General features: G+C 38.5%; 1 protein-coding gene across 1 annotated transcript in view; it reads left to right on the top strand.

Annotated features, from left to right (window-relative positions):
• The window catches only part of LOC126469923 (protein furry), a 1,144,124-nt gene that overhangs the window by 1,079,076 nt on the left and 39,564 nt on the right, over positions 1 to 25,484 (top strand). Inside the window, exons 45-47 of the mRNA XM_050097322.1 lie at positions 13,199 to 13,381; positions 13,463 to 13,588; positions 13,672 to 13,853. Coding sequence (XP_049953279.1) covers positions 13,199 to 13,381; positions 13,463 to 13,588; positions 13,672 to 13,853 — 491 coding nt within the window. The remainder of the gene's footprint in view (positions 1 to 13,198; positions 13,382 to 13,462; positions 13,589 to 13,671; positions 13,854 to 25,484) is intronic.

Here is a 25,484-nt window from a genome sequence, read left to right on the forward strand (position 1 = left end):
GTGTCAATTTTTTTTCAGTCTTAGCTCTTCATTTAGTCTCCATTGGGACGATTGGCCTTTATTTAGACACCACACCCATATACCCATGTTTTGTCATCTGGTATAACCTTCTTTAGAAGTTCTGGATCATTGTCAGTTTTGTTCAGAAATTGGTGAGTGATGTCTACACAACACTGTTTTTGGTCAAAATTCAACATTTTCAGAATGAATTTTGCTACTACACATTTCATGCTGAGCCAAAGGATATGCCAACATCAGCAGCAACATCTCTGTCACTGTCTTCGTCTCTTTCTCTCACTCTTCCTTACCAGTTTTCATTCCCTGCCACTTTCATTGTCTCTCTGTCTCACTGCCATTGTCTTTGTCCAGTTATTTTTCTCTCCCATTGCCACCATCTCATTTTTCTCACTTAAAGTCTCCTGTTTTTCTCTTCAGCCACTGTTGTCTCCTCTTCACACACACATTGTTGGGGATGGTTTCCGTAGGGTTTTGACCCCTAGACTGGGAAACTTTAACAATGGAAATGGGGCTTGGAGGAAGTAGGCAAATTTTTTCACGTTGAAGTTCACTGGTCTGGGGATAAGGTGATCCTGACCCATTAAACCTAGATACGATCTCCACTCTGTCTCTCTTTTTCATTTCCACTGTCTTATTTTGCACCCACTGCTACCGCCTCCATCCATCTTTTCTTTTTTTTTTTTTTTTTCACCACTGTCTCCCACTGACCATCACCTCTTTCTCTCTCCCATCATCAATGTCCCCTCTCTCTTTCTCTCCCACTGCCACTGTCTTCTCTCTCATCCACTGTCACTGTCTCTCTGTTACTCTCTTTCAGCATGAAAAAGTGCAAATATGTTTGAATATCAAAATTGTTGGTGATGAATGTGGAATGAGAAACTGAAGTTGCTGGTGCCCTGTTTCTTCACCAGTGTGTTTTAAAGAGGAGCATATTTACCTTTTTTGTGCCCTGGCAGAAACATTTTTCATCTGGTTCCCTGCTTTTCCTTGTTACAGTAGGGTGTGCTACTTATATAAAACAAATTCTATAGATCTGAATATAATGGAGGGAAACATTCCACACGGGAAAAATATATTTAAAAACAAAGATGATGTGACTTACCATATGAAAGCGCTGGCAGGTCAATATAAACACAAACAAACACATACATACACACAAAATTCTAGCTTTCGCATGTCTGCTTGTGTCTGTGTATGTGCGGATGGATGTGTGTGTGTGTGTGTGTTTGTGTGTGTGTGTGTGTGTGTGTGTGTGCGCGAGTGTATACCTGTCCTTTTTTCCCCCTAAGGTAAGTCTTTCCGCTCCCGGGATTGGAATGACTCCTTATCCTCTCCCTTAAAACCCACATCCTTTCATCTTTCCCTCTCCTTCCCTCTTTCCTGACGAAGCAACCATTGGTTGCGAAAGCTAGAATTTTGTGTGTATGTATGTGTTTGTTTGTGTTTCTATCGACCTGCCAGCGCTTTCGTATGGTAAGTCACATCATCTTTGTTTTTAAATAAATTCTATAGATCACTAGTTTTGACTGTTCAGTTATGTACTTCAACACATTTATGTACTTTGACAAGGACGAACCACAAATAAGTACTCACAATATAAGGTTAACACAAAATTGTCACCCATCCAACCTAGGTTCACTTTACACTACTTTAAGAAAAAATTCACAACATTTTTAGGCTACACTTGCACTATACAAAAAAATTTGGTGTTTGTGCTTGCAAATCAAAGAATTTTTTTATTACAAAATACTTTCTTGCTGGGTGCTTATGCAGCCAGGTGGGGCACATTTGAATAATTTCCAGGTCAAGACAGCTTGCTTGCACCTGAAGTGTCCATTTTACGGAAATAGTGCATCATAAAGTTTTATTGGTTAAAAGGTTGTGACTAAAAACATAGCTTGGTGACCTCACAACCCTTGTAATGACAGCAGAACCCTTGCCATGTGTCCACTACATCAGTTAAAACTACATTTACACCTCAGACCAGCTATTATGCGCATATTTTATGTGCGTAAGTATGTAACTTTGAGTCTCTGAATATTAGTAATGATAATCATATCAAAAAATATATCAGTGTTGCCCAAGATCATCATCTTGTGAACATATGGTAAAAGTTTCAGTGGTCTGTCATGAATAGAAATTACAGAAGTGGCCGTCCTTACTATTGGTACTTTTCATACCCAAAAATAATGTTTTTCGGGGTTTTCTCAGGAACTGGTCATTGACAAATGGTGCTTTCATAAGCTGTCTAAGATCCATCATAGACCACACCAAATTCAAAAGAACCAATTGATTTGCTCAATTTTCCTGGGCTGGAGGAAGTGTAATGTTTAGATTTTGGCTCTGTACTGTAGGATAGCTACCGCATGTCTGTTCTTCTTATAGATATACAAATAGTTGCTAGTCCAAGGGCTATCCAAAACACTTGATCCCTTATCTCTTTGATCAGTAGAATGACCATCTTCACATGTGATTTTTTGGAACATGTTGGTACTACACACCGCCATGCACAGACCAATACACTGATGGTATCTTAAATAACAACTATTTACTTTCTTCACTTAAAACTTTCAGGCTGATAGGCCGTGGTTGATGTATTAAAACTCTCCCCTGACATTTTATCTCTGACTGCGGGAGACATCCTCCGAGGTAAAATGGTGAACTGCAAAGAGAACTCGAGGAAACTGATTATATAGGCAGTGCAGAGGGTGCCACTGTCTGTCACGTGCCATCGGGTATGAGACTGTCTCTGGTAATGCCAACATTCTCGATTGAAAGTAATCGATCATCATGTTTCTGGTGCAACACTGACATCCAAATTTTATCCAGTCTAACACTTTCCTCTTTTGTGTTAAAATTATTATGGTGTTTATCCATCTCAATAGCCTCTCTATACGTGTGCGCACAATAATGTGAGGTTTTAGATATGACACTTGTCTCACTGAGTTTTATTTCATGATTACCTTCCTGGTAAACATGTTCTGCTATGGCTGATTTATCCGTGTGACCCAGGTGCCAGTTCTTCTTATGTTGAACCAGACAGGTGTTCACACTGCTCTTTGTGGTACCGATATAAATCTGTCCACAACTACAAGGAATTTTATATATTACTGGTGTAGGCAAAGGATGTTGTGCATTTTTTGCCAATCTTAAATATTCTTTTAGTCGGCTGGTTTGAAAATAGTTTCCACCCCATATGTACTTAACACTTTCCCAATGCTATCTGTGACCTTACTAATGAACATAAGAAAGACCTTGCCCTGGGTGGCTGTGTTTGTCGTTGCTCTCGATTCTCTGCCTAGAGTGAAATGCTCAATCTATCTCCTTACTAGAATAGCCATTCTTCACGAAAGTTGACCGTAGGTGTTCAATCTCATCTTTTAAATAAGCAGGTTCACAAATTTTGTATGCCCTGTCTACCAAGGTTTTTATCACACCTCTTTTTTGTCTAGGGCGGTGGTTTGAATCTTTATGCAATAAATTATTAGTATGTGTGGCCTTTCTATACATCTTATGGCCCAAAGTTCCGTCCCGTCGTTTAATCACAGATACATCCAGGAACTTGAATTGCCCATTAGTCTTTGTCTCCATAGTAAATTAGATTTTCAGATTAATTCTGTTTAGATGTATCAGGAAGGCATCCAATTCCTCTGCTCCATGTGTCCATACTACGAAAGTGTCATTGATGTAGCAATACCATGTGGCTGGTCTCTTACTGGCAGTTTGCAATGCCCGTTGTTCAAACATCTCCATAAACAAGTTAGCCACTGCAGGACAAAGTGGACTGCCCACAGCCACACCATCAATCTGTTCATAAAAGTCACTATTGTATTGAAAGTAGGTTGTGGTGAGGCAGTGTCAGAATAATGCCACAGTATCAGCAGGAAAAATATCTGCTATGCATGAGAAAGCTTCGTTTACTGGAATCATGGTAAATAATGACACAATATCAAAACTGATGAGGATATCACCCGGGCCCACGCTCATTTCCTTTAACTTGTCAATGAAATAAGTTGAATTTTTAATATGACTGTCAGTTCTACCAGCATAAGGTTGCAGCAGTGAGGCAAGGTGTCTAGCCAACTCATGGGTGGGATCGCCTATAGCACTGACAATGGGCCTCAATAGAACCTCAGGTTTATGCACATTGGATAATCCATAAAGTTCAGGTGGGTACACATCTGTTTTACAAAGCAGCTTCTTATCGTTGGAAGAGAATGAAGACTCTTTCACCAGTCAATTGGTCATTTCTAAAATCTTCATAGTTGGATCCTGAAGTTTTCTGTAATTGGAGGGAACTAAAATATCATTGACCTTTCCATGATAGTCCTCAATCTTCAATATGACGGTGGGTTTACCCTTGTCTGCAGTAAGAACAATAATGTTTTTATCAAAGGAAGGTGCTGAGGGATATAAACACAGATAAAAACATTGCTGTTCTTACTGCAAATAAGGGTAATGCCACCATCATATTCAAGAGTGAGGACTATCGTGGAAAGATCAATGATATTTTGGTTCCCTCCAATTACAAAAAATTAAGAAGAATCTGACTACAAAGATTTTAAAAATGACAAATCGACTGGTGAAAGAGTCTTCATTCTCCTCATATGATAAGAAGCTGCTTTGTAAAACAGAAGCATACCCACCTAGACTTCATGTATTACCCAAAGTGCACAAAACCTGAAGTTCCGTTGAGGCCAATTGTCAGCACTATAGGCGGTCCCACCCACAAGTTGGCAAGACACCTTGCCTCATTGCTGCAACCTTATGTTGGCAGAACTGACAGTCATATTAAAAATTCAACTCATTTCATTGACAAGTTTTGATATTGCACTGTTATTTACCATGATTCCGGAAAAACGAAGCTATCTCGTGCATAGCAGATATTTTTTCTACTGATACTGGGGCATTATTCTGACACTGCCTCACCACAACCTACTTTCACTACATAGTGACTTTTATGAACAGATTGACAGGGTGGCTAACTTGTTTATGAAGACACATTGCAGACTGCCAGTAAGAGACCAGCCAGATGGTATCGCTATGTCAATGACACTTCCATAGTATGGACACATGGAGCAGAGGAGTTGGATGCCTTCATGATACATCTAAACAGCATTAATCTGAAAATCCAATTTACTATGGTGACGGAAAGTAATGGGAAATTGAATTTCCTAGATGTGTCTGTGATTAAACAACAGGACACAATGTTGGGCCATAAGGTGTATAGAAAGGACACACATACTGATAATTTTTTTCATGAAGATTCAAACCACCACCCTAGACGAAAAAGAAGCGTGATAAAAACCTTGGTAGACATGGTGTACAAAATTTGTGAACCAGTTTATTTAAAAGATTTCAATATAATAGAGGGAAACATTCCACGTGGGAAAAAATATATATAAAAACAAAGATGAGGTGACTTACCGAACGAAAGCGCTGGCAGGTCGATAGACACACAAACATACACACAAAATTCAACCTTTCGCAACAAACGGTTGCCTCATCAGGAAAGAGGGAAGGAGAGGGAAAGACGAAAGGATGTGGGTTTTAACAACAAACACTGTCTGCCTGTGTCCATTCATGCGAATGGACAGTTTGTTGCTGGTCATTCCCACATAGAAAGCTTCACAGTGTAGACAGGTCAGTTGGTAAATCACGTGGGTGCTTTCACACGTGGCTCTGCCTTTGATCGTGTACACCTTCCGGGTTACAGAACTGGAGTAGGTGGTGGTGGGAGGGTGCGTGGGACAGGTTTTGCACCAGGGGCGGTTACAAGGATAGGAGCCAGAGGGTAGGGAAGGTGGTTTGGGGATTTCATAGGGATGAACTAACAGGTTACGAAGGTTAGGTGGACGGCGGAAAGACACTCTTGGCGGAGTGGGGAGGATTTCATGAAGGATGGATCTCATTTCAGGGCAGGATTTGAGGAAGTCGTATCCCTACTGGAGAGCAATATTCAGAGTCTGGTCCAGTCCCAGAAAGTATCCTGTCACAAGTGGGGCACTTTTGTGGTTCTTCTGTGGGGAATTCTGGGTTTGAGGGGATGAGGAAGTGGCTCTGGTTATTTGCTTCTGTACCAGGTCGGGAGGGGAGTTGTGGGATGCAAAAGCTGTTGTCAGGTTGTTGGTGTAATGGTTCAGGGAACACCCAACATCACCACTGCTGAAGCCCAGGCTATCCGTGATCTGAAGGCTGACCGATCCATCGTCATTCTTCCGACGGACAAGGGTTCCACGACCGTGGTACTTGATCGTCGGGAGTATGTGGCTGAGGGACTGCGCCAGCTTTCAGACAACACCGCATACAAAGTTTGCCAAGGTAACCCCATTCCCGAAGTCCAGGCGGAGCTTCAAGGAATCCTCAGAACCTTAGGCCCCCTGCAAAACCTTTCACCTGACTCCATCAACCTCCTGACCCCACCGACACCCCGCACCCCTACCTTCTACCTTCTTCCTAAAATCCACAAACCCAATCATCCCGGCCGCCCCATTGTAGCTGGTTACCAAGTCCCCACAGAACGTATCTCTGCCTACGTAGATCAACACCTTCAACCCATTACATGTAGTCTCCCATCCTTCATCAAAGACACCAACCACTTCCTCGAACGCCTGGAATCCTTATCCAATCTGTTACACCCGGAAACCATCCTTGTAACCATTGATGCCACTTCCTTATACACAAATATTCCGCACGTCCAGGGCCTCGCTGCGATGGAGCATTTCCTTTCACGCCGATCACCTGCCACCCTACCTAAAACCTCTTTCCTTATTACCTTAGCCAGCTTCATCCTGACCCACAACTTCTTCACTTTTGAAGGCCAGACATACCAACAATTAAAGGGAACAGCCATGGGTACCAGGATGGCGCCCTCGTACGCGAACCTATTCATGGGTCGTTTAGAGGAAGCCTTCTTGGTTACCCAGGTCTGCCAACCCAAAGTTTGGTACAGATTTATTGATGACATCTTCATGATCTGTACTCACAGTGAGGAAGAACTCCAGAATTTCCTCTCCAACCTCAACTCCTTTGTTTCCATCAGATTCACCTGGTCCTACTCCAAATCCCATGCCACTTTCCTTGATGTTGACCTCCACCTGTCCAATGGCCAACTTCACACGTCCGTCCACATCAAACCCACCAACAAGCAACAGTACCTCCATTATGACAGCTGCCACCCATTCCACATCAAACGGTCCCTTTCCTACAGCCTAGGTCTTCGTGGCAAACAACTCTGCTCCAGCCCTGAACCATTACACCAACAACCTGACAACAGCTTTCGCATCCCGCAATTACCCTCCCGACCTGGTACAGAAGCAAATAACCAGAGCCACTTCCTCATCCCCTCAAACCCAGAATCCCCCACAGAAGAACCACAAAAGTGCCCCACTTGTGACAGGATACTTTCCGGGACTGGACCAGACTCTGAATGTGGTTCTCCAGCAGGGATACGACTTCCTCAAATCCTGCCCTGAAATGAGATCCATCCTTCATGAAATCCTCCCCACTCCGCCAAGAGTGTCTTTCCGCCGTCCACCTAACCTTCGTAACCTGTTAGTTCATCCCTATGAAATCCCCAAACCACCTTCCCTACCCTCTGGCTCCTATCCTTGTAACCGCCCCCGGTGCAAAACCTGTCCCATGCACCCTCCCACCACCACCTACTCCAGTCCTGTAACCCGGAAGGTGTACACGATCAAAGGCAGAGCCACGTGTGAAAGCACCCACGTGATTTACCAACTGACCTGCCTACACTGTGAAGCTTTCTATGTGGGAATGACCAGCAACAAACTGTCCATTCGCATGAATGGACACAGGCAGACAGTGTTTGTTGGTAATGAGGATCACCCTGTGGCTAAACATGCCTTGGTGCACGGCCAGCACATCTTGGCACAGTGTTACACCGTCCGGGTTATCTGGATACTTCCCACCAACACCAACCTATCCGAACTCCGGAGATGGGAACGTGCCCTTCAGTATATCCTCTCTTCTCGTATCCGCCAGGCCTCAATCTCCGCTAATTTCAAGTTGCCGCCACTCATACCTCACCTGTCTTTCAACAACTTCTTTGCCTCTATACTTCCGCCTTGACTGACATCTCTGCCCAAACTCTTTGTCTTTAAATATGTCTGCTTGTGTCTGTATGTGTGGATGGATATGTGTGTGTGTGCGAGTGTATACCTGTCCTTTTTTCCCCCTAAGGTAAGTCTTTCCGCTCCCGGGATTGGAATGACTCCTTACCCTCTCCCTTAAAACCCACATCCTTTCGTCTTTCCCTCTCTTTCCCTCTTTCCTGATGAGGCAACCGTTGGTTGCGAAAGCTAGAATTTTGTGTGTATGTTTGTGTTTGTTTGTGTGTCTATCGACCTGCCAGCACTTTCGTTTGGTAAGTCACCTCATCTTTGTTTTTATATATATGTTTATTTAAAAGATGAGGTTGAACATCTACGGTTGGCAGAGAATCAGGAACAACAACGAACAACAGCTGCCCATGGCAAGGTTTTTCTTCTGTTCATTAGTAAGGTCACGGATTCCATTGGGAAAGTTTTAAGCACATACAGGGTGGAAACTATTTTCAGACCCACCAGGAAAATAAAATATTTAAGATCGGCGAAAGATGCACAACGTTCTTTGGCTACACCAGTAATGTATAAAATTCCTTGTAGTTGTGGACAGGTTTATATCGGTACCACAAAGAGAAGTGTGAACACCCATCTGGTTCAACATAAGAGGAATTGCCACCTGGGTCACATGGATAAATCGGCCGTAGCAGAACATGTTTACCAGGAAGGTAATCATGAAATAAAATTCAGCAAGATGAGAGTCATATCTGAAACCTCACATTATTATGAACACTAATTTTAACAGGAAAGAGGAAGGTGTTAAACTGGATAAAATTTGGATGTAAGTGTCGCACCTGAAACATGACAATCAATTACTTTCAATCGAGAATGTTGGCATTACTAGAGACAGTCCCATAGCCAATGCCACTTGATGGACAATGGCACCCTCTGCATGCCTATATAATCAGCACTTCCTTGAGTTCTCTTTGCCGTTCCCTACTTTGCCTTGGAAGATGTCTCTCGCAGTTGCAGACAAAACGTCAGTGTCGAGTTTTATACATCGACCACGGCCTATCAGCCCGGACATTTTAAGTGAAGACAATACCGGCCGTGAAAACCTACGTTGTATCATCAGCTATTTATTTTCACTGTATATAACAAATACTCTTCTTTTAGGACATATTAGCATCCAGTGCTGTTGACAGCACTGTGCACAGCATGCTGTCTGTAATATGGAACATTCTATATATCTTTCATGATATTGTTATATGGGTAACACAAATGAAAAGGAAAAATAATATTTGGCCACATTCTGAAGTAGGTACCAGGCAATGGTTCTTTCATCTCGAGAATCGAACCTGATCATGCAGCATATTAGCTGTTATAGCTGTAATATCTGTTACAATCATCTAAACATTGCTAAAGATGATTGGCTGAATCTCTGTGGCTACTTTCCTTTTGCTGATTATAATTTACATCTTTAAAAAATGATAACAAGCTAGTAGGATAATGGATGCCACATATTGAAAACACTAACTTTTCTACAGCCAAGCTTTGTAAAATATTTTATTATTAATGATATGTGGCAGTGGTGGTGGTGTGGTGGTGGTGCTTTATAGGTGTTTCACACATGCCTCATGACAATTCAAAGTCCTAAATCTTACTCATAGAGCTCCATGACAAGTCAGTCAGCTACATATTACAGACATTTTGCATTTCTAGTATATTATGTAAAATCAGAGGTGATTTGCATCTTGTTAAAAACTTTCTTCAGACTACGAATCACAATTGTGTATCTTAATCTTAACTTATGTGCTGACACTCAAATTTTATGTCAGCTGTAACCATATAAAAATGAAACTTCCTGGCAGATTAAAACTGTTTTAATCTGCCAGGAAGTTTCATATCAGCGCACACTCCACTGCAGAGTGAAAATCTCATTCTGCGTATAAAAATGCATCATTCCATCATTAACAATATGGCATCCTGCCGTAGATATGCTTGCCATATTTGGTACCCTTCATTATAGAATCTTGCAGTCCTGGGCTCTCTATGAGTGAGCATATGAGGTCTGTTCAAAAAATTCTGATACTTTGTCCACAACGTTTTTCTGTGCTTACGTTTTACATATTGTGTATGATCTCCTTTGAAATACTCTCCTCCACAGTCGATGCACTGCTCCCAACACCATTTCCACTTCCATAAGCAGTTTTGGTACAGACTCTTGCTGGATCGAGCGAAGTGCTGTCTGCAAATTTTCTTTTATCTCATCTATCATTGCAAATCTTTGTCCTTTTAATGTGCTTTTCGAAATTCTGTAGGTAACAGTTCTGGAGAGTACCACAGTGATTTTGTTTTCTGCGTAATAGTCACACACCAGCAGGAACAAATGTGTGGGTGCATTATCATGATCCAAGACCATCAAATTGTCTCGCCACATTTCAGGCCATTTCATTCTCACATTTTCTCGTAGGCATCGCAGCACGTACCAATAGTACCATCGATTAACAGTTTGTCTCTGTGGCACAAATTCATGATGAACTAATCCTTCAAAGTCAAGGAAAACTATCAGCATGGCTTTGATATTTGACCTGAACTGATGAGTTTTCTCTGGTCTTGGCAAACCTTTCTCAACCCATTGTGAAGACTGAACCTTGATCTCAACATCATCAACTATAGACCCATGTCTCATCACCAGTTGTGAGTCTCTTAAGGAACATCTTGTTCCCACTTGCATGATCCAAAAGCTCTTCACTGATTGCAAGGTGAAGGTCTTTCTGGTCTTGACCCACGAGCTGTGGGATGAACCTGGCAGAAAAATGGTGCATTCCAAGATGCTATGTCAGTATTTAATGACATGATCCAACTGAAATGTTACATTCTTCTGCAATGTCTCAGACAGTCAATCTTTAATTGGCTTGCACAATTTCATTGGCACTCCTAACATGAGCGTCATCAGTAGACATCGAAGGGTGTCCTAGACGAGGGTCATCTTTAACCTCTGCCTGGCCATTTTTAAACCATGGCACCAAATGTGGCCTAAGCACTCATCACCATAGTCTTTCTGCATCATTTGGTGTATGTCTGTAAAGAGTTTTTTGAGTTTCACACAAAATTTAATGCAGATGATTTGCTCCTCTAACTCTGCCATCTCAAAATTCGTGAACTGTGCAACACAACATTCTACTCAGTACAGCGCTGAACAGTAACTAACAGGCCTACAACAATGAAACTTCCGGAAGTTACACATTAAACACAGGCATGCGCAATGATGGCAACCGCATTTCATCCACCATTGGTGCGAATTACGAATGTCCTGGAATTGTTTGAACAGACCTCATCTATTGCCCCAAGTTTCTCAAGAACTGTAACAACACTGACGTTTTTATGCTACTTACATCTCCCATTTATATCTCATATTGTCATCAAATCAAAGCGAGTCCATTTGATAAATGATATATTAGGTGCAAGAGTGGTACCTTGTACAAGTGAACACTTCTTGTGTGAGTGTCCCTACCTTTTGCCCAAAGGCATGTTTCTACTCCTTCTAAGATTATATGCTGCTACAATTTTATTACACTCTACCATATTTTTCAAAATTTAGTCCAAAAGTGGCAACAGTTTTGTGCACCAAAGAGAGGGGGAGAGAGAGAGAGAACCTAAAGAACCAAAAACTTCAATATCTTTATCAGCAAAAGAAAATTTATGTTACTGAAAGTACATATGTATTAGTTTTGAAATATCCATTTGGTTTCTCTAACTTGGCACATAGTTCTCAAAGTTTGAAAATATTACTTCTGCAGAACTTCATTTGAACTGCATAGGAGATGCAGCAAACAGTGTATGTCACTACCACACTGTGACATATTTGTTGTCAAAGGAAAAATACACACATAGATGTCCACTGTATATCAGAGTGCCATGCATCTGGATCACTTCAGTATATAATCCAACATAGGAAGAATTCTGCAGAAGATTGTGTCAATGCTTTAGGTATTGCAAAAGTCGGAGGGCACTGAGGGATTACTTTTTGCTAAATAATGACAGTGCAGTTAAAAAAAAAATTCAAATGTAATGTTACCTTACAAAAGCTTCATTCAAGTTACCATTTCAACAGATTTCTGTTTTGGGCTTTCTTCCACATCATTAAAGTATGAATATTATCTCCATTAACTTCTGCTTCCTGTTATTCCTACCTACCAGACTGGGCTATTCCCACCATAATACTGTAGATAGATGCAGCACACAGGCCTACTTGTGTTCTTAGACTCACTGAACACAGTATGTACCTGATCTGCATAGAAATCCCTTCATAGTTGTAGCTTTGCTTTTATTTGGGCTGTTTAAAGCTTGTATCATTCCATGAGTGACAGTATGACCAGATCAAATAATGAAAACTAAATGCAGTAAATAAGTTATAACCTCTGATTGTGTATGTTAACTGTCTTATGAACCACATGTTAACCTCTTTATTGCTGTTATGAAAACTTTGCCAAAGTTAAATCTATGGTAGTTGGTGTCTTTAGGGAGTAAGCACAAGGATTTATATACCATAGTTGTTTGTTTTTCCCTCTTGTGGGTGTGCCACCTGGGATGAGCATAATAAAGTTGAAGAAGGAAATTTGCTGCCTATGTTTGTTTGTCCTAGTCAGTTCATTTACCTGCTTCTCACATTATGTTGCTTTCTTTCTTTCATCTATGCACTTACAATGAATTTATTTTCAAAATGACAGTAAATATCTCCTGGAAAAACTCCTTTTAAGCTGCATTCATTACTTCGACAATATGTACCATTTTCTGACAACAACAACAACAACAGCAATCCACTTCTTGTTAGTCATATAGTTATAAACTGGTGGCACAATATGCATTTTGTAACAGACTGGCTGCTGTCACACCTAGCTGTGAATAGCATGTTGATCAAAAGTCTCAGTATGTTTGTTTATCAATATTATGCTGCTTTTGATTAATATTGATCTACTTTAATAGTAGTGAAAAATTTTAGTGGTATTAATAGTTGCTATAACTAAAATTTCTTTCCAGTTCAGATTCAGCATATATTTCCATCTGTAAAGATGTCTTGCTAGTCTTGATGAAATTTTCTTTCTTCATTTTAGGTGATCTTCAGCCAGAGCTCAGATCTCATGGAACGACAGTCCAGCATGGCATCCTCAACTGAAGAAGTTTCGGGTCCAAATAATGATCTGTCTGTGGGCTCACGTAGAGATGAAGGGGCCACTGATCAATTCAAAGTTTTTAAGGATTTTGATTTCCTGGAATATGAAAGTGAAAGTGTTGAAGTAAGTTTCACTATACAGGGAATGTTTCTTGTGTCACTGTAGATCAGCTGATGCCATTACTGACATTACTTTATTTTTCAGGGTGAAAGTACAGATAATTTCAACTGGGGTGTCAGAAGAAGACCAGTGATTGATGGTGAAACAGAGAGAGACCATAGTCTTCAGCAGAGTATTAGTGACAGAACACCTGTACCCAGTAAAAAGATGGTATATTGAAAAGATTTCTGCCATATTTGGAATTGCTCTGTTTTATAATTTTAAACCTTAAGAAAAATCTGAATGTATTTCAGAGAGGAGTTGCTGAAGAATCATCAGATGATGAAGTTGGATCTGAATCTCCACTGGATGAAGTTGCTGTGGCACCTGAATTTGGAAATACAGCAGCAAGTGGCAGTGGTGCTTTTCCTCCAGGTTCACTTATTCTGCGCGAGCGTCGTGAACGTCATGATTCTGGAACTCGTTCAGATACTTCGTAAGTACTAAGAGAACAACACATCTAACTTGCCATAGATTATAATATTTTAAGTTTGAAAACTGTTAAAGTTCAGTTTGAATAATGATTAACATTATACAGTACCATTTTATGTGCTAGGTGGCAGTCAAAAAATTTATAGTGTCCTTAAAAACTATGAAATGAAAGAAAAAAGTTAATTTTTATGTTTGGCACAGTAAAGGTTACATATTTGTCATTAAATGATAAGCTGACACACCAGACATCACATCCAAAGCCACTAATTCATCAATATAGAAGTTCAGTATGGAGCCTTAATAAGGTTAAATCACGTGGTATGTTCCATCATGTATACCACTTGAAACAAGACAATGCAGAGTAACAAAGAGAAAATTCTAAAAAATGTTGCCAATTTTTATCTAGATTTGATAATTTTAGAGATAATGTCAGTGGAGTAATTTCAGTGATAAAAAATTCACCCATGTTCTATAGATTCCTTTAAGAAGGAGAACCTTCAAAGATGGGGTACAAGTCAAGCAAGGTATGCATTAAAAAAAAGACAAGGCAGTTGTAGAAATTTAACCTGTGTTCTGTATTAAAAATAAACTGTCAGTATACTGTGTAGTGTCAGTCACGCTTATGCCAGCTAATTTTAACCAACTAAATTAGGAAGAATGCTACTACTTCGAAAAAGCTCCTGTCTCCTCAGTTGTGCTTGATAGCCACTGTTATCAGCTATTCATAGAATCAGATTTACTTGTTTATGATGGTATTTTCCAAAGAAAGTAGTTACCTACATCTGTAAATACTGACTCCTCTTTACAGTACTTTACTGTTTGTCGTGCAACATTCCAGTGAATATAACTATCATCTGTAAACAGTGCTGCATAGCTTAAATGTATTTAAAGAAAGACTTCACAAACAACGAAAAACTTCTGTAGTATGTATTTATTTATTTATTGACAGCTATTTTTGGTCACATGAGCACTTTCATGTCATGGATCCATCAGGTTAAAGTATGTATGTTCTGAATACTAAGGTACTACTACTATATACTAAGGTATTAAATACATACATACTTCAAACCTGATGGATCCATGACTTGAAAGTGCTCATGTGACCAAAACTAGCTGCCAATAAATAAATAAATACACACTACAGAAGTTTTTCATTGTTTTGTGAAGTCTTTCTTTAAATACATTTAAACTATGCAGCACTGCCGTAAAGGTATATGTGACTTGAAAATTGACACACACTGATTGTTGATAGATAAATAAATACAAATTACAGCTGTGGTAGGTTTGTGATTCCATTATTTGAACATGACTATTTGTGTTGTTCAATGGTTTCTGGTGCAAAGTAGTTTTTGTGGGTGGCTATATGTTTCTGAAAAACCATTTATTTATGACAAACTTAACTTCCAATACTGGAAACCTAAACTGGAATAGGTATTAGATTGTTCCGGCATCAGAAAACTGAAGTGACTCACTGTAGAACACACAGTTATCATTCATTGTCTTCTTCTTCAGCAGCAGCACATCAGCAGCAGCCATTTGACATATGCTGCTCATTAAAGACCACCTCCAGACACTTCCATATTTATGGCCTTCAGCTGTATGATTCTATGTTGCTCCTGCATGTTCCTGATGCTGCCTACTTGCCTGCATGTAGATCTCTGACTATTGGAACCCAGGAGAGAACTTCCTTGCTCCACTACCTTCCACTTGCCTGGTGATCTTCCACCTATCTCCATTCTACTTTCATTACACTTCTAATTATGCATTCCACTCTTGTCTGTTCCCTGATCCATTTGATTATATTTCTGCATTCCTACTAATTCCAAATGAGCATTTCTCAATCTCTCACTGAGTAACCTTCAGTTTATGGCTGGTTTTCATGTTGCGTGTCAGAACTCTTAATACACACTTGTTGTAAGCTTTCCTTTTTTAGACACATTACAAGCTTAGTTTTGAAAAATGAATTTAGTTTACCAAAAGAACTCCAGGCCATTTTTACTCTTCTCTTTATTTACTTTACTGTTCATCCAGTTATTGTATTCAATTGCCTTTAACACAAAAAGACATCAGCTCTTTGTTTTTGTAGTTGTAGTTTTTATAGGTATAGGCTTAAGTCAGAAGACTGGCTTGATGCAGCTCTTCGTCCTAGTCTGTCCTGTCCAAGACTCTTCATCTCTCCATGACTTTACTGCACACTACATACATTTGAACCTGCTTACTGTATTCAAGCCGTGGCCTCTCAATGCAGTTTCCCCAGCCCCACCGCTCTTTCCCCCCAATATGTCATTCCTTTACCTTACTGACTGTTCCTTGTTGGCTCCAATTATGTCCCATCATCCGATCCCTTCTTTTACTCAAATTGTGCCACAAATTTCTTTTTTTCCTAATTTGATTCAGCACCTCCTTGTTTGTTATTCAATTCACTAATTTTCACCATTGTTCTGTAGCACTACATTTCAAAAGCTTCTATTCTCTTGTGGTTTGGACTGCTTATTGTCCATGTTTCACTTCTGTACATGGCTATTCTCCTTAGGAAAAAATACTTCCTAGCCCTTAAATTTATGTTTCAGTGTTAACTCTTTTCTTGTTAGTGTCAGTCAGAATTTCATAACATCTCTGCTTTAACCGTCGTCAATTGTTTTGCTGCCAAAACAGCAACAATCTTCTACTTCTTTCAGCATCTCATTTCCCATCATAATTCCCTCAGCATTGTGTGCTTTAATTGGACTTCATTCCACCAAGTTTGTTTTACTTGTGTCGAAGTTCATCATACAACCTCTGTTCAAACTGTTTCTATTACTTCTTTGTTAATTTATACTTTTTTCAGTATTTTTGGGGTTTACTATTTTAAAGTTGATTTTCAGGTCTACTTTCTCAGTTCAGTTCTTGTGTTTATTATTGAAGTTTGTCTGAACTAGAGGCAAATAGTATCATCAGAAAAATGAAAGTGGTTTGATATATTCCATACAAACACATTCATTCTTAGTTTTCCCCACTAAAGAATCTGAGAACTCCCTCTAGAGCTGTTAGGAACAGTTTTGGTGGTATGGAATCTCTTTTTTTTTTATTTATTTATCTTTCTAACCTGCATTTTTCAAGTCTGTTAGAAGCTGTAGCATTGAAATATATATTTTTCATTATAGTAACATGTTGGATTAATGCTGTATTTCTTAAGGGTTTTCAGTAGAGATTTTGTTGAAACTGAGCTATAAACTTTCTTAAAAATCCGTGCTCGCCAATACAAAGTTATATGCTTACTGCTGTATTCAAAAATTTGCTCATTGTTCTGTATCCATTTCTAAAGCCAGTTGATTCTTGATATTGATCAAAGTTTAATGTTTTTTTGCTGTGCAGTTGGTGATAAATTTAGTGAATATTGTGTATATTTCAGATGGAAGTGTGATGATAGGTCTATAGAGTGTCTCATAATTAATGGCTTAGGCTTACACCACTACAGTTGAAAGTACATGATACTAAAAGCAGAATTTTAGTAAACAGGGTCTGTAAAATGCATAGCTTAAGAACTATGAGCACTTCTTCAACTGTAATACTGTGAAACAAATCTGTTCTGCAAGCTCTTTTCTTTCCGTATTTTGAGAAGTGATATAGTATGGACCAAAACAACAACAAAATATCCAGTAAACATAGGCTGCAAAATACATGCCATTAAAGCTATGGAAGACTTGCTCATCTTTGCTAATGTAAGACACATCTCTTCTACTGAACAAGTGCTCACAGCCCTCAAGGTAACCATTTAACGGCCCTTGTTTACCAGACATTTTCACTTCTAGTATTGTATTGTAGTGCAACTTTATGTAAGTGGTTTTTTTTTTTTTTTTTTTTTTTTTTTTTTTTTTTTTTTTTTTATGATAGGGTATCTTTATTCTTGGCAGGCTTGCATCGTTTAATTAAACAGTTGTTCATATACAACATTTCATTATAGCTAAATTACATGTCATTTTTAAAAACATACAACTACCAAATATATAATATAACTTTAATTATGTATTAAACCATAAGTTGTTACTGATATTCCCTTTAAGTAATTTACAGTATTTATAACTAGTTCTTGTGTTTACTTAAAGAAGCCATCTGCTTGTAGAGTGTCCTCCATTGTGCATGGTTACTGTTCCCCTTGGATCTTAGACATAATGTCTGTTCGGATGCCTATGTACAAAGTGTCCATAATGAAAGTTCAAGTTGCAAAATGCTGTAGAAAGAAAACCACTGTTAAGAATTATGTTAAATTTGAGCAGCTTATTATTGACAGAGTGAAATATCATGGAGCTAGAAAAAAAATTAAGGACAATTTTACCAATAGGTGGAGTTGTAAGCATCTGAACGTAAATGGGGTCAGCTACAAATGCCAGATGAATCACAATACAATGGCTGCAGGACAAGTTGCACATTACACTATCCTTACTGTTCAATGTGCATGACTGTGCAAGTTCAGTAGTCAACAGTAGTGGCACTGTTAGCTAGGTAACCCCATTCAACATGGAAAGGTTATACCACATTGGAGGGGAAAAAATATTTTTGAATTGTCCTGAGGCCAAAAACTGCATAAAAAGCAAAACGGGTGCTTTTGTATGGATAGCAATGCAGAATGTTTTGTAGTATTTTATGCACTACACTTGCAGGCGTGTCCTACGTTTGGACAATTCCCTGTGTACAGCATGTTTGTGCACCAGCACTCAATCCCTCCTGACAAGTTGTGCCACATCTTTGACAGATGTCAGATCAATTTCTTTCCTCCCTCTGCCACATTGCACTTTGAAAGAACCTTCTTTTTTTTTTTAATTTTGCAGTCATTTTCTCCAATCCCTTAGCAGACATCATCAGACGAATATCTTTTTTCATATACTTTAATGTCTAGAATGTCTGCAGGGCTACTGGCTCACAGTCATCATTCTTATAAAAGAGCATTTCCAGCAGCATGCAATTCTTCATGGAGACAGTCATGCTGGGCATTTTGGACACAGACAGAGGAACAACCGTGTGCCACACATCTGTCTGATGCTTGCAGTGCCACTTGTTGATCTTTTTTTCCTCCATGATGTTTCTCCCTGCATGAATAATATTTTGTTCTCTTTCTACTGCATTTTGAAACTGGAACTTGAAGTATTACTCGGTTCTTTCAATTTGACACCCCTTATTGATTTTCCTACTCGGGTGGTAAAGGATAGCAGCTCACTGATAGATAACTTCTTTATAGACCAAGATAAGTTTAACCAGTTAAATGCTCAGCCTGTTGAGAATGGTCTTTCTGATCATGGTGCACAGCTAGTTACAATATATGACATAGCTCCATTCAGCAACACTAAACAGTCCTCCAAAGTAGTACATTCAGTCAACGATTTAACAATTGCAAATTTCAGGGAAAGCCTACAGCAGTTAGACTGGGATGAGGTGTACTGTGAACCTGATGCCAATTTAAAATATAATTTATTTCATGACATTTTTGTAAATGCATTTGAAAACTGCTTCTCCAAGAAAATAGTTAAATATACTCGTAAGAAACCTTGTAACAAACCATGGCTTACTAAGGGTATAAAAATATCTTGTAACCGGAAAAGGGAAATGTATCTGACAGCAAGAAAGAGTAGTGACCCAGAAACTACCAAACATTATAAAAACTACTGTGTTATATTAAGAAAAGTTATTAAAGCATCCAGAAGTATGTGTATCATGTCTGAAATCAGCAACTCTGATAATAAAATTAAAACAATTTGGAATATTATTAAAAGAGAAACAGGTCAACCAAGAGCACAGGAAGACAGTATTACCATCAAATTGATTGAAAACTTTACGAACAAAAAGTCAGAAGTTGAAAATATTTTTAATAATCATTTGCTAAATGTTGTGGATATAGTAGGATCCAGGTGTTCATTAGAAGATGCTAGGCTGTTAATGGAAGAGGCCATACCTATACAATTTGACACAATTGAAATCTCACCCACTTCTCCCTCTGAAATTAGGAAAATAATAAACTTGCTTAAAAGCAAAAACTCGCATGGAATTGATGGCATTTCCAGCAGAATACTAAAAGCTTGTTCTCAACAGATAAGTAAGATTCTCAGCCACCTGTGTAATAGCTCTCTGGAACAGGGCATTTTCCCTGATAGACTGAAATATGCTATTGTTATACCTTTGCATAAAAAGGGGGATAGATCTGATGTCAACAATTACCATCCAATCTCCCTTCTAACAGCTTTATCCAAAATTTTTGAGAAAGTAATGTATTCAAGAGTAGCTTCACATATTTGTAAAAATGAAGTACTAACAAAGTGTCAGTTTGGTTTCCAGAAAGGTTTTTCAACAGAAAATGCCATATATGCTTTCACCAATCAAATTTTGAATGATCTGAATAACTGAACACCACCCATTGGGATTTTTTGTGATCTCTCAAAGGCTTTTGATTGTGTAAATCATAAAATTCTGCTAGACAAGCTCAAGTATTGTGGCATGAGTGGGACAGTGCACAAATGGTTTAATTCGTACCTAACTGGAAGAGTGCAGAAAGTTGAAATAAGCAGTTCTCATAATATGCAAAGATCAGCACATTCCTCAAACTGGGGAACTATCAAGAATGGGGTTCCACAAGGGTCAGTCTTGGGTCCTTTGTTGTTCTTAATATATATTAATGACTTGCCATTCTATATTCATGAAAAGGCAAAGTTAGTTCTCTTTGCTGATGATACAAGTATAGTAATCACACCTGACAAACAAGAATTAACTGATGAAATTGTTAGTACTGTCTTTCAGAAAATTACTAAGTGGTTCCTTTGTAAACGGACTCTCACTGAATTTTGATAAGACACAGTACATACAGTTCCGTACAGTGAGTGGTATGACGCCATTAATAAATATAGACCTTAATCAGAAGCATATAGCTAAGGTAGAATATTCCAAATTTTTAGGTGTGTCCATTGATGAGAGATTAAATTGGAAGACACACTTTGATGATCTGCTGATACGTTTGAGTTCAGCTACTTATGCAATAAGGGTCATTGCAAATTTTGATGATAAACATCTTAGTAAATTAGCGTACTACGCTTATTTTAACTCATTGCTTTCATATGGCATCATATTTTGGGGTAATTCATCACTGAGGAATAAAGTATTTATTGCACAAAAGCGTGTAATCAGAATAATAGCTGGAGTCCACCCAAGATCATCCTGCAGACATTTATTTAAGGATCTAGGGATATTCACAGTAGCTTCTCAGTATATATACTCTCTTATGAAATTTGTTATTAACAACCAAACCCAATTCAAAAGTAATAGCAGTGTGCATAACTACAATACTAGGAGAAAGGATGATCTTCACTATTCAAGGTTAAATCTAACTTTGGCACAGAAGGGGGTGAATTATACTGGCACTAAAGTCTTTGGTCACTTACCAAATAGTATCAAAAGTCTGACAGATAACCAACAAGTATTTAAGAAGAAATTAAAAGAATTTCTGAATGACAACTCCTTCTACTCCATAGAGGAATTTTTAGATATAAATAAAGAAAAAAAAAATTAAAAATAAAAAATAAAAAAAATAAAAAACAAAAAATAAAAAAGTTGTTATATTAACTTAAGTATGTTGTTAAATTAACTTAATTATGTCATGTATTGGAAAATTTGACTTGTTCCACATCATTACGAAATATCGTATTCATGATCCATGGAACTAGTATTAATCTAATCTAATCTAATCAACTGTGGACACTGCATATCAGGCATGTGTCTCGTGCCAACTTCGAACATATTAACAAAAAAATTGCTATTGCAGTCACATCCCATCATGGTGATTACAAAAACACTTTTTATAAAGAGTTTGATCATGATCTCCTTACCATAATAATAATTATTAAAATGTTACCAGATACGGAATTTCCATCAAAATCTCAAGTACATATTTACTGTCTTTGTCATCTTTGGTGCCTCAAGTTTAATTTCCTTTCCACTATACATGTCCCACTGAGTTACTTCAGCTAGATATTTGAATAATTATGTAAATAATTCAGGAGGGAAGGAGACCACTCACCAAATATCAGAATCTTTGAGTCATTAACAGGTACACACAAAAGAGAAGAGAAACTCGCTAGCTTTTGAAACAAATCCTTCGATGAGCTAGAGTACAAATACTCACACAGCTGCATATTGGAATTGATATAACATATAAGGAACCAGGAAAGTCAGAAACTATAAAAAACAGAGGAGTGAGTGATACCCCACTGACATGATCTGAAGTTGTACCTGTCAACAACTCAACACTTCTATTATATTTGGTAAATGGTGTCATCTATTCCTAAATTATTTACATTCTGCCACAACTTTTCTTACTATATTTAAGTTGTTGTTGTTGTTGTTGTTGTTTGTTGTTGTAGTGGTCTTCAGTCCAGAGACTGGTTTGATGCAGCTCTCCATGCTATTCTATCCTATACAAGCTTCTTCATCTCCAAGTAACTACTGCAACCTACATCCTTCTGAATCTGCTTAGTGTATTCATCGCTTGGTCTCCCTGTAAGATTTTTACCCTCCACGCTGCCCTCCAATACTAAAGTGGTGATCCCTTAATGCCTCAGAATATGTCCTACCAAACAACCCCTTCTTCTAGTCAAGTTGTGTCACAAATTCCTCTTCTCCACAATTCTGTTCAGTATCTCCTCATTAGTTACGTGATCTACCCATCTAATCTTCAGCATTCTTCTGTAGCACTACATTTTGCAAGCTTCTATTCTCTTCTTCTCTAAACTATTTGTCATCTATGTTTCACTTCCATACATGGCTGCACTCCATACAAATACTTTCAGAAAAGACTTCCTGACACTTAAATCTATACTTGATGTTAACAAATTTCTCTTCAGAAACGCTTTCCTTGCTATAGCCAGTCTACATCTTATATCCTCTCTATTTTGACCATCATCAGTTATTTTGCTCCCAAATAACAAAACTCATCTGCTACTTTAAGTGTCTCGTTTTCTAATCTAGTTCCTCAGCATCACTTGGTTTAATTCGACTACATTCCATTATCCTCATTTTACGTTTGTTGATGTTCACTTTATATCCTCCTTCCAAGACATTTTCCGTTCTGTTCAACTGCTCTTGCAAGTCGTTTGCTTTCTCTGACAGAATTACAATGTCAGTTTCAGTTATTAACTTTTTAATTTTTATGAAACCCTAATCACAAAATTAAAAGCATATTTAAAAAAAAAAGTTATATTTACATACACATACATACTCTGCAAGAACAGTAAAGTACACAGAAGAGGGTACTTTGTATCATTGCTGGTCATTCCCTTTCCTGTATCACTTGAAAATGGAGCAAGGCAAAAAGATTACCTGTTTAGCTCTGCATGAGCCATAATCACAGTTACTTTGTCCTTACTCAAGATGAACATTGAAGACAGTAGCATTGTTTTGTAGTTTGTCGCAAGTGCTTGTTTTCCAAATCATATTTTTGTTTTTATGAAATATGGCTGGAGGTCTCTTATCTTCTGCAGCTCTTGTCATTTTGAGGGCACCTCTCCCCCCCCCCATCCCCCCCCCCCCCACCCACCCACCCACCCACCACCTCCTCCTTTCATTTCTTGGAGCAAATCTAAATAGTACTGCAAGACATGGACAGAATCCTTGCAGTCAACATATAAATTCTTGTATTTATTAGCTAATCAACAATTCCAAGTTTTCAATTCTTCCTCTCATTCCTTAATCACTTTTTTCGAGTCTATATTTGAATAAAATGTAAGATAGGCTTCCCCTCTGTCAGTAAATACCCATCCAAATTTCAAAAGTATGAGAAATTTTTGAGAGATAAATAAGTAAAAAAATATATTATCATTTTTGTTTAATTATAGACACCAAATTACCATAACATCTGAAACAGTGTGTTTCATTAAGGTATAACTGGTGTTAGAAACAGGGACCATTGACTAATTATGTCATTTTGATAAAGAAGTGAGCAGTCATATCATGGATGTGAAAGTCCTTGAAGGGGAAAGTTTTGACATGGTTCACGGGCTACTTACTACCACTCCGAGAATCATCCCAACAGAAAAGGTGGAAACAAGGTGCATACTCTAGGTAAAAGTTTGTGAATTAGAAAAACCTGAAAAATGGGAAGACTATAAAAAGTATCTGTTATCAGTCATCCGAAAACAGAGGAATGGACAAAATTCAAGTAAGTACTTGATGGCATTGCAGCAAAAACTGTGAGAAAAACTAGTCAGTACAGCAGAGAAAGAGGAGTAGATCCCTGGTGGTATTATTCTGATTGATCTGAAAATAACATGACTATCTTTAGAGACCAAGCTCAAGAAAGTAGAGAGAGGCCTGAAACCAAGAGCAAAGAGAGTAATTAAGTCAGAAGAAGAATAGTGTTGGACAGTTTTTTCTGAGTAACGTGAGAAGACTGCATGAAGAACAAGAAACTGGTGTAAATAAATCTGAAAAATATAATGAATATATTTGCCCCAATAAATGCTCTGGAGAAGCAAGACGGTTCCATCACGTGGTGTAATGAGAGCATATGATAAAAGATGAGGGAATATTTTGTACAAATGCACATTTTAATGGATATAACAGAGAAAAAAGCACGAAAGTCAGAAACTACGAAAAAGAGAAAGTAAGTGGCATACCACTGGCTTCATCTGAAATTGAAAAAGCCGGCCGCGGTGGCCGAGCGGTTCTAGGCACTTCAGTCCGGAACCACGTGACTGCTACGGTTGTAGGTTCGAATCCTGCCCCGGGCAAGGATGTGTGTGATGTCCTTAGGTTAGTTAGGTTTAAGTAGTTCTAACTTCTAGGAGACTGATGACCTCAGATGTTAAGTCCCATAGTGCTCCGAGCCATTCGAAGCATTTGAAGTTGAAAATGCTTTGAAGAGAATTAGCAAAGGCAAATCACGATACATACATGGAGTAAATGCAGATGATCAAAGCTGCAGGACTGTGGCAACTGTAGAGGAATCACACTTCTGCCCCACTGACATAAGTTTATGGAAGAAAATTTAATGCCATTTAAGAACAACAAGTCAAAGAGGAACAGTATGGGTTTAGAGATAGCAGAACATCACATCTCATGTTTTCTGTTCAAATGGTAAAGGGAAAGTACTGAGAGAAAGTAAGGGATACCTTTGCCTTCCTAGATTTCCAGAGCCAAATCTACATGACAATTGGTTATTCTGTCTGGTTTACAACAAGCAAAGGCGTATGATAGAGAAACACATTGTCATTGATCCTGCTCATCACCCTGAAGAGATGAGACAAAATGCTCATAAAGAATTCAATGCATTTACCTTTGCAGATGATTTGGTGGTGTGTGAAATCATAGACGAAGATGTGCAACATAAATTACACACATGTACCCACCAATTGAAGCACTTGGGCCTAAAAATAAGACACACAGAAATGGTTGTGATGCCAGTCAGCCGATGAGGATCACATAGGAACAGAGAGAAACTAGAAAACTTCAGCCACTTAACTTGAGACACAAAAGCTTCCTCAGAAATCATTAACAGAATTCAAAAAGCAGCTCACTTTTACCAGCAAGTTAGGGCTTTTCTGGTGGTGCAATCAGATCCCTTTAAAAGCCAAGAAAACTGTTTATCAGGCATATTTTTTGCTATAAGTATACCACCCCT

This window comes from Schistocerca serialis, chromosome 1 (assembly GCF_023864345.2).
Source record: "Schistocerca serialis cubense isolate TAMUIC-IGC-003099 chromosome 1, iqSchSeri2.2, whole genome shotgun sequence".
NCBI lineage: Eukaryota > Metazoa > Arthropoda > Insecta > Orthoptera > Acrididae > Schistocerca > Schistocerca serialis.